Source organism: Capsicum annuum, chromosome 3, assembly GCF_002878395.1.
Source record: "Capsicum annuum cultivar UCD-10X-F1 chromosome 3, UCD10Xv1.1, whole genome shotgun sequence".
Taxonomy (NCBI): Eukaryota; Viridiplantae; Streptophyta; class Magnoliopsida; order Solanales; family Solanaceae; genus Capsicum; species Capsicum annuum.
In genome coordinates, this window is record NC_061113.1 from 212,667,838 (window position 1) to 212,679,162 (window position 11,325).

General features: G+C 33.1%; 1 protein-coding gene across 3 annotated transcripts; it reads right to left on the reverse strand.

Annotated features, from left to right (window-relative positions):
• Positions 1 to 1,927: 1,927 nt before the first annotated feature.
• Positions 1,928 to 10,454, reverse strand: LOC107863308 (F-box/LRR-repeat protein At3g48880). 3 transcript variants are annotated; one of them, XM_016709177.2, is made up of 3 exons: positions 10,298 to 10,454; positions 2,968 to 3,370; positions 1,928 to 2,778 (listed from the first exon to the last, which is right to left on the reverse strand). In XM_016709177.2, exons 2-3 carry the CDS (start codon positions 3,324 to 3,326, stop codon positions 2,223 to 2,225), a joined length of 915 nt encoding a protein of 304 aa, XP_016564663.1. In that variant the 5' UTR covers positions 3,327 to 3,370; positions 10,298 to 10,454; the 3' UTR covers positions 1,928 to 2,222. The 3 variants fall into 3 exon arrangements, with proteins under 3 accessions (XP_016564663.1, XP_016564662.1, XP_047265299.1); XM_016709176.2 differs by lacking the exon at positions 10,298 to 10,454 and adding an exon at positions 7,465 to 10,246; XM_047409343.1 differs by lacking the exon at positions 10,298 to 10,454 and adding an exon at positions 3,484 to 7,223.
• Between the last annotated feature and the right edge of the window lie 871 nt (positions 10,455 to 11,325).

Below are 11,325 nucleotides of genomic sequence, written 5' to 3' on the forward strand. Positions count from 1 at the left end.
AAGGATTTTCAAATAATAAATTATGCCCCACGGGCAAGAGTTGGCACTATCACGTTATGTCTTCATTTATGGGTTGTTCTACAACTCTTGCCTTAGAGGCAAGTCTTTGCTCAAGGACTTTCAAATAATAAATTATGCCCCACGGACAAGAGTTGACACTACCACATTATGTCTTTATTTCTGAGATATTCTACAACTCTCGCCTTAGAGACACAACTTATCTCAAGAATTATCAAAGAACTTCGTAACAATAATTCATGCCCTTACATTTGCTTTGATGTCAAAAAAAGATGATCCCTTTGCGGATTATCCAATTTTTTATTTATTAGCAAAATATAATAGAAGTTGAGAAAAAAAAAAAAACAAAAAACAAAAAAGAAAAAAAAAAAAAAGATTGAAAAAAAAAAAAGGAAAGAAAAAACATAAAGATCAAGAAAAAAGTGAAGAATTAAAAAAATTAAGAAAAATAAAAATGAGAGGAAAAATAAAAATAAAGTTTGAAAAAAATTAGGGAAAAAAAGAGAACAGAAAAATAAAAGCAATCAAACATAATAGAGAAATAAAAAAAAAAGAGTGAGAAAAAAAAAGGCAAGAAAATAATAAAGATTAAGAAAAAAGAGAAGAATTAAAAGAATTGAGAAAATAAAAAATGAAAGGAAAAAATAAAAATAAAGTTTGAGCAAAATGAGGAAAAAATAGAGAACTGATAAAAATAAAAAATAAAAGAAAAATAAATGTTAAAGACAAATGAATTAAAAAAATAGAAAAAATAAGAAATAGATAATGCTTGAGAAAAAAAGAAAAAAGAGAAAAAAAATAAAGGTTGAGACAAATGAATTAAAACATGAAAATAAAATTAAAGGAAAGAAAATAAGAAGTGAAAATAATAAAATTAAGGAAAAAAATAAAATAATGAAAATAATAAAAAATAGAATAATAAATTAAAGGAAAAATTAAAAAGTGAAAAAAATAAAAAATAAAATTTGAGAGACAAATAAGTATGGAAAGTTTTAAAAATATATTTGAGGTGTAGAGGGGTAAAATGGTACTTGTACTATACTTAAAGAGTAAGAAAGATTATTCGTTAAAGAAATTTCTTATTGGGATCAAATATCTAAAGCCACTCACATTTAGTTATATGGCATGCAATTTCCTCTTTAAAAAGTAAACCGAAATAACCCAATAAGGAAGGGAAGGACCAAAGTAGTCCAATAACTATTTAAATGGTAATAATTGGAATGGCTGGTCATTATTTGACAATTATGCTGACCATTTATTTAAAAAGGTATAAATAATATAAATACCAATCCTTTTGGAAGCAATTACATTCTTTACATTCTCCTCCATTTTTTTATTACTTTACTCTCTCTCCCTATTAATATAGATAATATAGCCAACATATACATAACATTATGTGTATATATTGGGATTTTTGTAATATGTTTAGGGAGTTAAGATTTTTTGTAATATTGAAAAAATAAGTTGTATGTTTGTGTAATTTTCTGTTTTAAATGGCCCATGAGTGTCCTTTTATCCTTTTATGAATTCCTTTCACTTATATAAACTGAAACTTCCATCCCTAAAAATACCCAAAACACGTATGAAATTCATAAAGCGATGATCCAATAGTACGCTTAGTATGTATGACAATACATATGTCAGTGGATACAAGTCTGCTTTTGAAAATACTTATATTTTTTCTAAGAAACAGGGTGTGACCAACTTTTTGGGGAAAATAAATGTTTTTTGGGAGGAGTAGAAACTATTTTTCAAAAGCTAAAAATATAATTTTTTTCGTAAAAGCACATTCAAGAAAAAATATACTTAAAAAAACACTTTGTAAACACTAACTGATGTTCAAAAGTATTTTTTAAATTTATTAATTAAACACAAAGTGCTTCACAGAAAAACACTTTACAAAATAAGCTGATTTTAAAAGCTTAATCAAACAGGCTATTAAAACATACAAAATTACAACACAAAAGTTGCATTACGCTACATGAAAGTACTGTTTATATGTCTCCCTATGCTACAAAGCTACAAAGCTGCTCTCCCCTTCGCCACCAAAGCCTACCAACTCACGAGGATAACACTAGCTGCTACAAACTGGATGCGGATTCGCATCCATTTCAAAATGACAAAGGTTTTATTATGTTTCATATACACAGGTTTACATAATTTACTGGACCTTTAGCTCATGAAGCAATTCATTCTTATAGTTGTTAAATTGCAAGAGATTTCACCTCATCCACTTTCCAGAAGTCTTCTTCGTACTTATACCATCTCATCAGCCCTTCATCATTTCGGGTGCGCTGACACATGATGCATGAGTCACTCATGCAAGTTAGGAATTTGCATAACCTAGATGTTTTTTCAAGGATTGATTCATCAAGCTCCGCCAGAATTTTCTTTGGTGCAGGTGGAGGGTCTTCAGTAATTACGCAATGAGAAATGTTGAGCACTTCCAACTTTGTTAACCCATCCAAGATAGTAAGTAGGGCAGGTTTAGATAATATTGTGCACCTCACACTCAACACTTTCAAGTTAGGAAGAAATGATACAAGTGTAGATGCAAAGAATATATCACAAGGCCCCATAATCTTGAGCTCGGCAAAATTTTTGCAACTCCTTGCAATTTCCTCCATGACATATGGAGGATTTGCTATACTAGGCATCGTCAGTGATTCAAGATCTTCCCACATACGAATAGCCCTGCATATTCCTGTCTTTTTTATTCGGTTCCAAGCAGGCATAACAAGACGTTTAAGCCGTGGACACCTGAAAAATAGGATTTAATTAGCTGTCTTTTTCAAACTCACAGCAAATTTTGCTTCACCTGAATTACAGTAATGGAAAATCATAGAGCATCTGAGATGTCAGATGCCTGAACTCTGGAATGATGGTTGTTGTCGGTTTCTTGATTTAAGTTATAGTACTATAGAAGAGGAATGTTTATTGGGGGAATACCTCTCGGCAGTATATGTCAACTGATTGTCGCTGACATACAACTTGTAATGGAAGATTAATGTCAGTATGTTTCCACTACTGAGGTTCAAACAAATCTTCAGGAGGCTGGTCAATGTTTTATCAGACTGACAGTCCACATATACATACGGTTCAAACGGGATTTTGATGAAATTTGATTTTAGAACCGACAAATCAAGCGTCTTCCAGAGAAGTTGATCACGACAAGCCAATCGCCACGTACTACAGACATGAGCAAGTCCAGCAGACAACTCAAAAATGTCAAAAGACTGGAGTATCTTCACCAAGATATCAATATCAAGGTCCTCCCATCTCCTTACAGGAGAATCTCCTTCTTCCATCACAAAAGCTTCAAATCTCCTACGATTTTTGGGAATAAAAGCTCCTGTAAAAACAAGAAGGTTATTACTTCTCTATATCCATGAAGAATATTTCAATTCCTGACATCAAATTAATGTTGCTGATTGCCATTTTATGTTCTTGTGAATATACTCAGACCATGAAAAAGGGCAGCCTGGTGCACTAAAGCTACTGCTATGCGCGGTGTTCGGGGAAGGGCCCCACCACAAGGATGTATTGTACGCAGCCTTACCTTGAAGAAGAAAAATTAAGCCCTGCAATATGAAGAAGCATAGAAGAATATACAAATCTGTCTGAGGAGTACTGGGATTCCCAAAAGTGAAGAAACTAGGAAAATCTGACCTGGAACTTAAGTTGGTCATAGAAAACGACAGAGAACTAAGTTCATACTAGCATAGCAGACGGAAGTATCACATTTTGGATTAAAATAGTCATTGCTGAAAGCAAAATGATACAAAAAGGACGTAACATTGATTTGCACATAAAATTCCCTAAAGAAGAAAATTGAATGTCCTTAGCATTAGGATGCAAAAGCTGAAGACCTGTTATATGTTTTGAAGAACAAGATAGTACAAAGTGAACTTGGGGATGGGACTAGTGAGCAGAAAAAGATGCATAGTTTCCAGGAATCAAATAGAAGGGAATGCAAAAACTTAGTACTCCATCCTTTCTATTTTATTAGTTAACATGATTTGTGTATTTAGCAAACAGTAATTGAAAGATAGTACAGTAGCAGCAGTGAAAAAGTTAATTGAAAGGAAAAAAATAGCATGTCAAAGTTTGACTACCGTTCTTTAAATGAATTCCTAAAACTAGTCAAAGATATATAGAAAATAATACTAGTAAGGGTACAACAATAACTATGCCTTAATCTCAAATATATGGTTCCTTTGTAACCATTCCGCTCTACCTGGTTTTAAATTTTCAGAACTACTTTACAACTGCTTAAATGGAGTGATACGGATGTTAGCATCTGTATAGCCGGCCCCAACTTGTTTGGAATTAAGGTGGAGTTGTACTTTCAACAGCTATGCGTCACACCTAAACTAGTTGAGGTCGGCTATATAGACACTCAATATCCATTCCGCTCCACTTGGAGCAGCTTCAGTCCAATACTCAGATAATCATTAAGGATTCGCTATTACTGAAGGTTCCTACATTTTCTAACGAAATACAAATCAATAATGAACTAAAAAAGACTCATGGCAAACAGCATACTTAATTTAAGTGTAGCAACATAAAATAAACCATAATCCTAACCATTGGAATTACAGTCGATCTTGTGCTTCATTTATATTTTGTTTTTTGCTAAATTCACAAGAATATCGAGAACTTATAAGTCCTTTTAGACAACTTTTTCCGTGTGATTGAATTGTTTACCACATCCATTTTAAAACATTCAACCATCATAGCGTCACACCGGTGCATTTGAACATCTAATGTAGATATTTCCAAACTATAATTCAGGGCCTTCTTTCCTTTTATCTCCTGCTTGTATCCTGTCATAATCATCACGTATTATACCATTCACATTTTTACAACACTCGTTTTTTCAATATGCCGGACCTCATACCCAACACTCACGCCATACACCATTGTTTGTCTCACAACTGTCTTATAAAACCTATCTTTTACTCTGGTATGTATCTCCTTATTGCATAATACTCCTCCATTTCAACTATAAGATTTTAACTTATTTGTTGTGTCTTTGTCTATCAGACTATCACACCATTGAGGTGGAAACTGAGCCTAGAAGTATGAACAGTCTAAGTGAACTCACTTTGATGATCTCAGACCTGAATAAAGAGAGTGCTGGTAATACTAGTTTATCCTCAAAGTAAGGAACTAATAAGAGAAATAGCATCAAATAATTTGTCATGTCCCGAAATAAAATGTCATATAAATTAGGAGAAATAGAGTGTTGATAACAAGTCTTCAACAACAGAACCAATGATAGTTGGTAGGAGGATCTGTATACAACTAAATTCTAAATTGAAAGCTAATTTAGCAAGTAAAACTGATGGATTTTCAGTCCTCTTCCAACAAAAGCTGAATAACACAAGTACTTTTAGATTAAAACTTAGCACCTAAAAGCACAAAAATATGTTTAAAGGAAAAGGCAAGAAGAGCTAAATGAAATAGGAAAGTTTTGCTTAGTCTATGAGTATGATACTCTGACAAGTATCTAAGTTCTAAAAACAATTATCCCGATTGAGCTATACATAATTCAGTAGGGATTACTTTATTGTTCTTAAGCACTCCCTTCTTTTATTTTTTGGGGAAGATGTTCGACTGAGCATGACATTTAAGATATTCATTTGATATATTCATCATGATGGAAGAACTATTAGATTAGTGGTTGAAAAGAGATATCAAGTCAAAGTTAATTCCGGAATTTTCAAAGAATTTGGAAAACACCAAAAAGATGGTTTCACTCCAAATTACTCACAAAACTCAAAAACATCTTCAGTATGTATTCATGGTAAAACACAACTCCAATATTTGTATTCATGGTCAAATATAACTTCAATTTGAAAATAAAAACCACTTTTTTCAAATACTCACAATTGTCATGGTCAAACGTTCTCCCTTTAAATTCTTAAAACAGTGATCATTTTATTAAAATAGAATGGTTCCAAACATTTTGGGATGTCCTAAAATGGGAAAAGAGTTGTAAGAATTGGAAAATAGGGAGTACAAATATTTCAGGATGCAGATATTCACTCCAAAAGGAGCTTAAAGAATGGATAGGAAGAGAATTTGAATGAAACGTGGCTTTTGTGTGGTTCTTGTCTTCTTTGCATAAACAAACTAGAAAGATTACTAGTCACCATACATCAAGCGTCTCAAATTGAGTGAAGTATCAATTTAAGTATAAAAAATCAAATATGGAACATCAACATTACTCAAGAAATAACAGCTCACAGCTAAAATCTCTAACTCGCCCCCTGCTGTTACAGCTCAAATCAATGTCAACCACAAGATTGTATTGAGTCGTTGATTAATGATAATAATTTATCACACCTTTTGTTCCCGATACAGCTGTACTTAAGATTGAAGGGAAAGAATGGGTAATTATTTCAAGTAGAAGAAAATAGAAGTTGTTCCACAGCCTAAACATTAATGTGAACACTAAGACTGCTTTTCCAAAATGGCCCCGGGGCTTTGGTCTAGTGGTAAAAGCATAGCAAGCATTGAATGGGTTAGGTGCACATCATGAGTTAGTAGCACGTTGCAAACAAAATCCTGGTATTTACGTGGAAAAGGGTCGAGGATCAGGTTCATTATACACCAGATTTCGAGCCATGTGCCAATGGCCCTCAGGAATTTTTCAGTTGGCAGAAAGGCAAAATATGCCTTTTTTCAAATGGCTTCAATCCGAAGCTAATGTGGAAACAAGGGTCTTTGAATAGAGATTTTTTATGTACACCAAAAGAGAATCTCAGGCCTATAATGGTAAGCAAAGAGGCAGCATATCAGGACTGATTTTGTGCTGGTATCTTAGCTGAATTCAGAAACAAATCCCAAAGGATTAGAAAGCCTTTCGAGTAGCCAAAGGATCAGAAATAAATTGAAGCATCAAGAAGGAAACAAATAAACAGAAGGTTTTCTGCCAGCCTGGTGACAAATATTAAGAAGAGGAAGAAAAGGTCCAGAAATTCTAGTTAGTGAAAAGCTTCAACTGAAACTTGCTAAATAGAGAAGCCCCTTTAGCTTCAGGGGGGTATTCCTATGACTTTCTTTCATCCTCTCTGTCTATGGCCTATTCCAATTGGTCTTACACAGATGAGTTGCATGTATTGGTTCAAACAAAGCCATTTTTTATTTAAAAAAAAAAAAATCAAAAACAAAGAATTTCATGACTTTATTGAACTGACCAGAAAAAAAAAAAAAGTTTTTCTATTTTTGATGATACTTCTTAATAGTTAATTGAATGAAATTGGTTTTAGAACTCAAATACTTGATTTCTAAGAAACTAATACTCCAAAGAGTGTTAGAATTTTCTCTGTTATAGATTGTGAAACTTAAATAATCTATTTAAAACCCTGATATGACTTTAGGATTGGGAAACTTAATGATTAACAAAAAAATCATATTACATTAATCAAGAAAATACACCTGGATCCATGATGTTTTCTTGAATTATCTTTAGTAAAATGATTGAACTTTAAGAGAAATTTATTTTCTCTTTTACGCTAGGATCTTTCTCACGCTATTTAATGGGAATAACCTTGAATTGCAGTTGAGAAAGGACCAATTTCTAAGGCTACTTTATACTCCAATTACACACAGAGTAGATGCGTATAGCTGAAAATACTCTTTTCTTGATGTGTAGCAGTGAAGATAAAAGAGTTATGTGTAGCAGTGAAGCTAAATGAGTTATTTATAAAAAGAGGAGAATTGCCACAAGTGTGAGACAAGTACGACATATGGCGTCATGCAAACCACGTCAAGAGTATGCATGGCATCCATGCATGTTTGGCACTAGTCAAAGAGGTTGTGACACCTCTTTGCATGCTTGACAAGTCGCAGCCATGCAAGACCATCTCTGCATATGCGACACATGTTTAACATGTGTGGCGAGTGTCATGCATGTCTGATACTTGTCAAAGAGGTTATGACACCTCTTGTGCATGCTCGACAAGTGGTTAGTCATGCAAGACCCTCTCTGCATGTGTGATATATGTCCACCATGTGTGGGGAGTGTCATGCCACGTGTGACACTTGTCAAAGAGGTTACGACACCTCTTATACATGCTTGACAAGTGGCACCCATGCAAGACCCTCTCTGCATGTGCGACACATGTCCGACATGTATGGCGAGTGTCATGCTACGTGGCACGCAGATCAATCATGATGACACATGTCACATTTCTTAGCCACTTTATCGGACATGACACCTCCAAATAATGAAATAGCCATTTGATACTCCACTTTCCATCAAAGTAGGAAGTTACTTAATTACCTTAAAATTACTCCATAAATTTTAACCAATATTCTTTAGTTAGCCCTTTAATTTATTAACTCCAACTAAATCACATGGGACATGTATCTTACAAAGAGAACACAAAAATTGAGCATGGAATTTACTAAGAGGGGAAGGCAAGTTCTAGGAAACAATTTTTCTTTTCCTTTGTGTTTGTATAGGAAATAATAACATTGAAAAATCTGGAAGTGTGAGTCAAGTTTTCAACTATAATTTTAGCAAATCGATTCATATGTAAAGTGGAAAAACATGATGGAAAATATTGGATTCACCTACACTCCTCCTAAACATAGTGTCGTTATTCAAAAATAACAATATATTCAGTATGATCCCACAAGTGGGGTCTAGAGAAGGAAGGATGTAAGCAGACTTACCTTTAGTGGGATAGGGATGTTGTTCCAATAGAACTTCGGCTCTAAAAAATTTGTTATTCAAAATAGGTTTGAAGAAAATGCAAGAGGAAACAAACTGTGGTGAAATTATTAAAGAAAGAAAAATATTGACAACGAAAATAGTAAAGATCACCAAAGTAAAAGTGACGGCAGTAGTAATCAAAGTGAAGAAATAAGATAATGCGAGCAAAATATTAATAATAATACTGATAGGGATCTCACATAGGGGCTACCGCCAGAATCAAGCTCTACTATAGGGAAGAGAGAAATTATTCGACTACCTACTAACCGTCTACCCTAAGTCTCGACCTTCATATTCTTTTATCCCGTATATCTTCATTTCATTCCTAATATCTCCTAGTATGTTTGAACATCCATCTAAGCCTCCTCATTTTTGCTATCTTCATCTTCTGAATGAGAGTCCTTGACTGGCACTCACCTCATACAACATAGCCGGTCTAACCACTACTCTATAGAACTTACCTTTAAGGCTCGATAACATATTCGTATCACATAGGACATCAGATGTTCATCTACCCTGCTCCAATACTATGTGCGACATCCTTATCGATCTCCTCAATATCCTTGGTTTATAGATGCAAGATACTTAAGAGTTTCCTCTCTTGGAGATGACTTGTGTATCAATCATGGATGTCAATGAAGTTGCACTCCGCGTCCTATGTATTAGTCGTTCTCAACCTGAAGCCTCTGGACTCTAGTTTGTCTCCAAATCTCTAGTTAGCCATTAACTCCGTTGTGTGACTCACTGATCAATACTATGTCTATCTCTTTTACGAACATCACTCTGTTCCTGGATTTAGTGCACCAGGCTGCCCTTTTTTTGGTACTCTTTTTCTAGCTTCTTTCTTATCTTCTTTATCTTTTACTTCAACTTTTTTCCTTCAATTACTGAAGTGATTTTCTATAGATAATAATATTATTATCAATCGGGTTTAAAACTATGAAAACTCGTTAATAGCAGTTGTCTATCACTAAATTGAATGAAACTTCTTGATGCATCATTGAAACTTTTTACTTCATCAACCAAAAAAAATAAAATTAATCTTTTCCATCGATCTCTCAAACAACTAGTTATGTATCTACGGAGTTTGATAATAAAGAAAAGACGGAATAACCAAAGCACCATTTGCATTTAACATACACAGGTAAAACAAAAATTGCGGTAATAATTTTCCAAAAGAAGCTGAGAAATGAATCATCACGATAGCAAAATGAAAAATCCACAAGTAAAGTTAAAACCAACCCCAACAAAGATTTACAGAAAAAAAAAAAAACAAATCCGGTACACTAAAGCTCCCATTGTGAGCCGGATTCGGGGAAAAGAGACCACAAAGATATATGATTAGAAAAAAAAAATCTGCATTTGATGATACAGCACAAATAATTGAAATGCAGAAAAGCAAGAAACAAAAATTCAGACAAGTACAAATTCAGACCGAACAACAACTTAAGTAATCAAGATCCAATTCGAATAAAAATTAATCTGTAAAACGACAACCTTAAAGAATGAAAAAAAGAAAAAGACATAAAGAGAGAGAGATTTAGGACATACCTTTTAGAGCAGAGGTGAAGTGTTGTGTAACAAAATTGGATCGTGATTGGTTCAGTTGTGAGTTGTGAGTGTGTAAAAAGAATTGGGTGAAAAATGCGATATGATAGTGTTAGCTGGTGATGATGAGTTAGATTCGGATATGAAGTAAAATGACGATAATAACCCCCACATATCGATAGCTGTCCGCTTGTCAAATTATAAAATCTGATTCAGAGTATCCAATTGTAACAGTTTTAACTTTTTTGGTCTTCTTTATTTTTATTTTTTTTCTTATTGTGAGAAAGGAGGGACATTCAACTGCGTATTTTTATGCCACTCAAAATATATATATATATATATATATCGTCTAATAAATTAAAATTTATCAAAAGTGCCACGTGAATTTAAGAAATTATTTCACTTATTATTTTTGTCCAATCCGCCTTAATCCAGACTCTCTACTCAACTAAAAAGTTCAATCCTTTTTTTATCCGTTCATCACTTCACGATTCTGGTGATGATCTTGTTTACTCGAGCAAGCATCCTAATCCTTGCTAAAGCCGGCGTGATATTTTAAAAATAAAATATCAATTTTAAAATTTATTATTAATTTAGAAAATATAGGTCTATTAACAAAAAAGATGAATAATTGAATATACAACATTTGTTAAATGGCAAGAGTATGACACTTCTTTTCTTAAAAGAGAGATATTCACTCTAAATCGCAAAATTGAGAAGTATATTTATCTATTTTTCCTTGTGAGAATATTTAAAGTACAATCTTTACCTATTTTTGATATATGAAAAGATTTTTTTTCTCTTTACATGTAGAAAAAATTGTTTAAAATTTCTTTTAAGAATGTGAACTAATGTAACAACATTAGGATTTTCTCGATTACAGAATGTGAAGCTTAAACAATATAATTGAAAGTCCGGCGTAATTTTATGATTGTGGAATTTAATTATTTTCATAATAATATTATTTAATATTATATTAGTCAAGAAAACATATATCGATTCATGGCATTTTTTGAATCACCTTTAGAGGA

Coding starts and splice junctions, on each gene's coding strand:
- LOC107863308 (XM_016709176.2), bottom strand. Junction 2,779..2,967: donor TTGACATATACTGCCGAGAG/GTATTCCCCCAA, acceptor CCTATTTTTCAG/GTGTCCACGGCTTAAACGTC.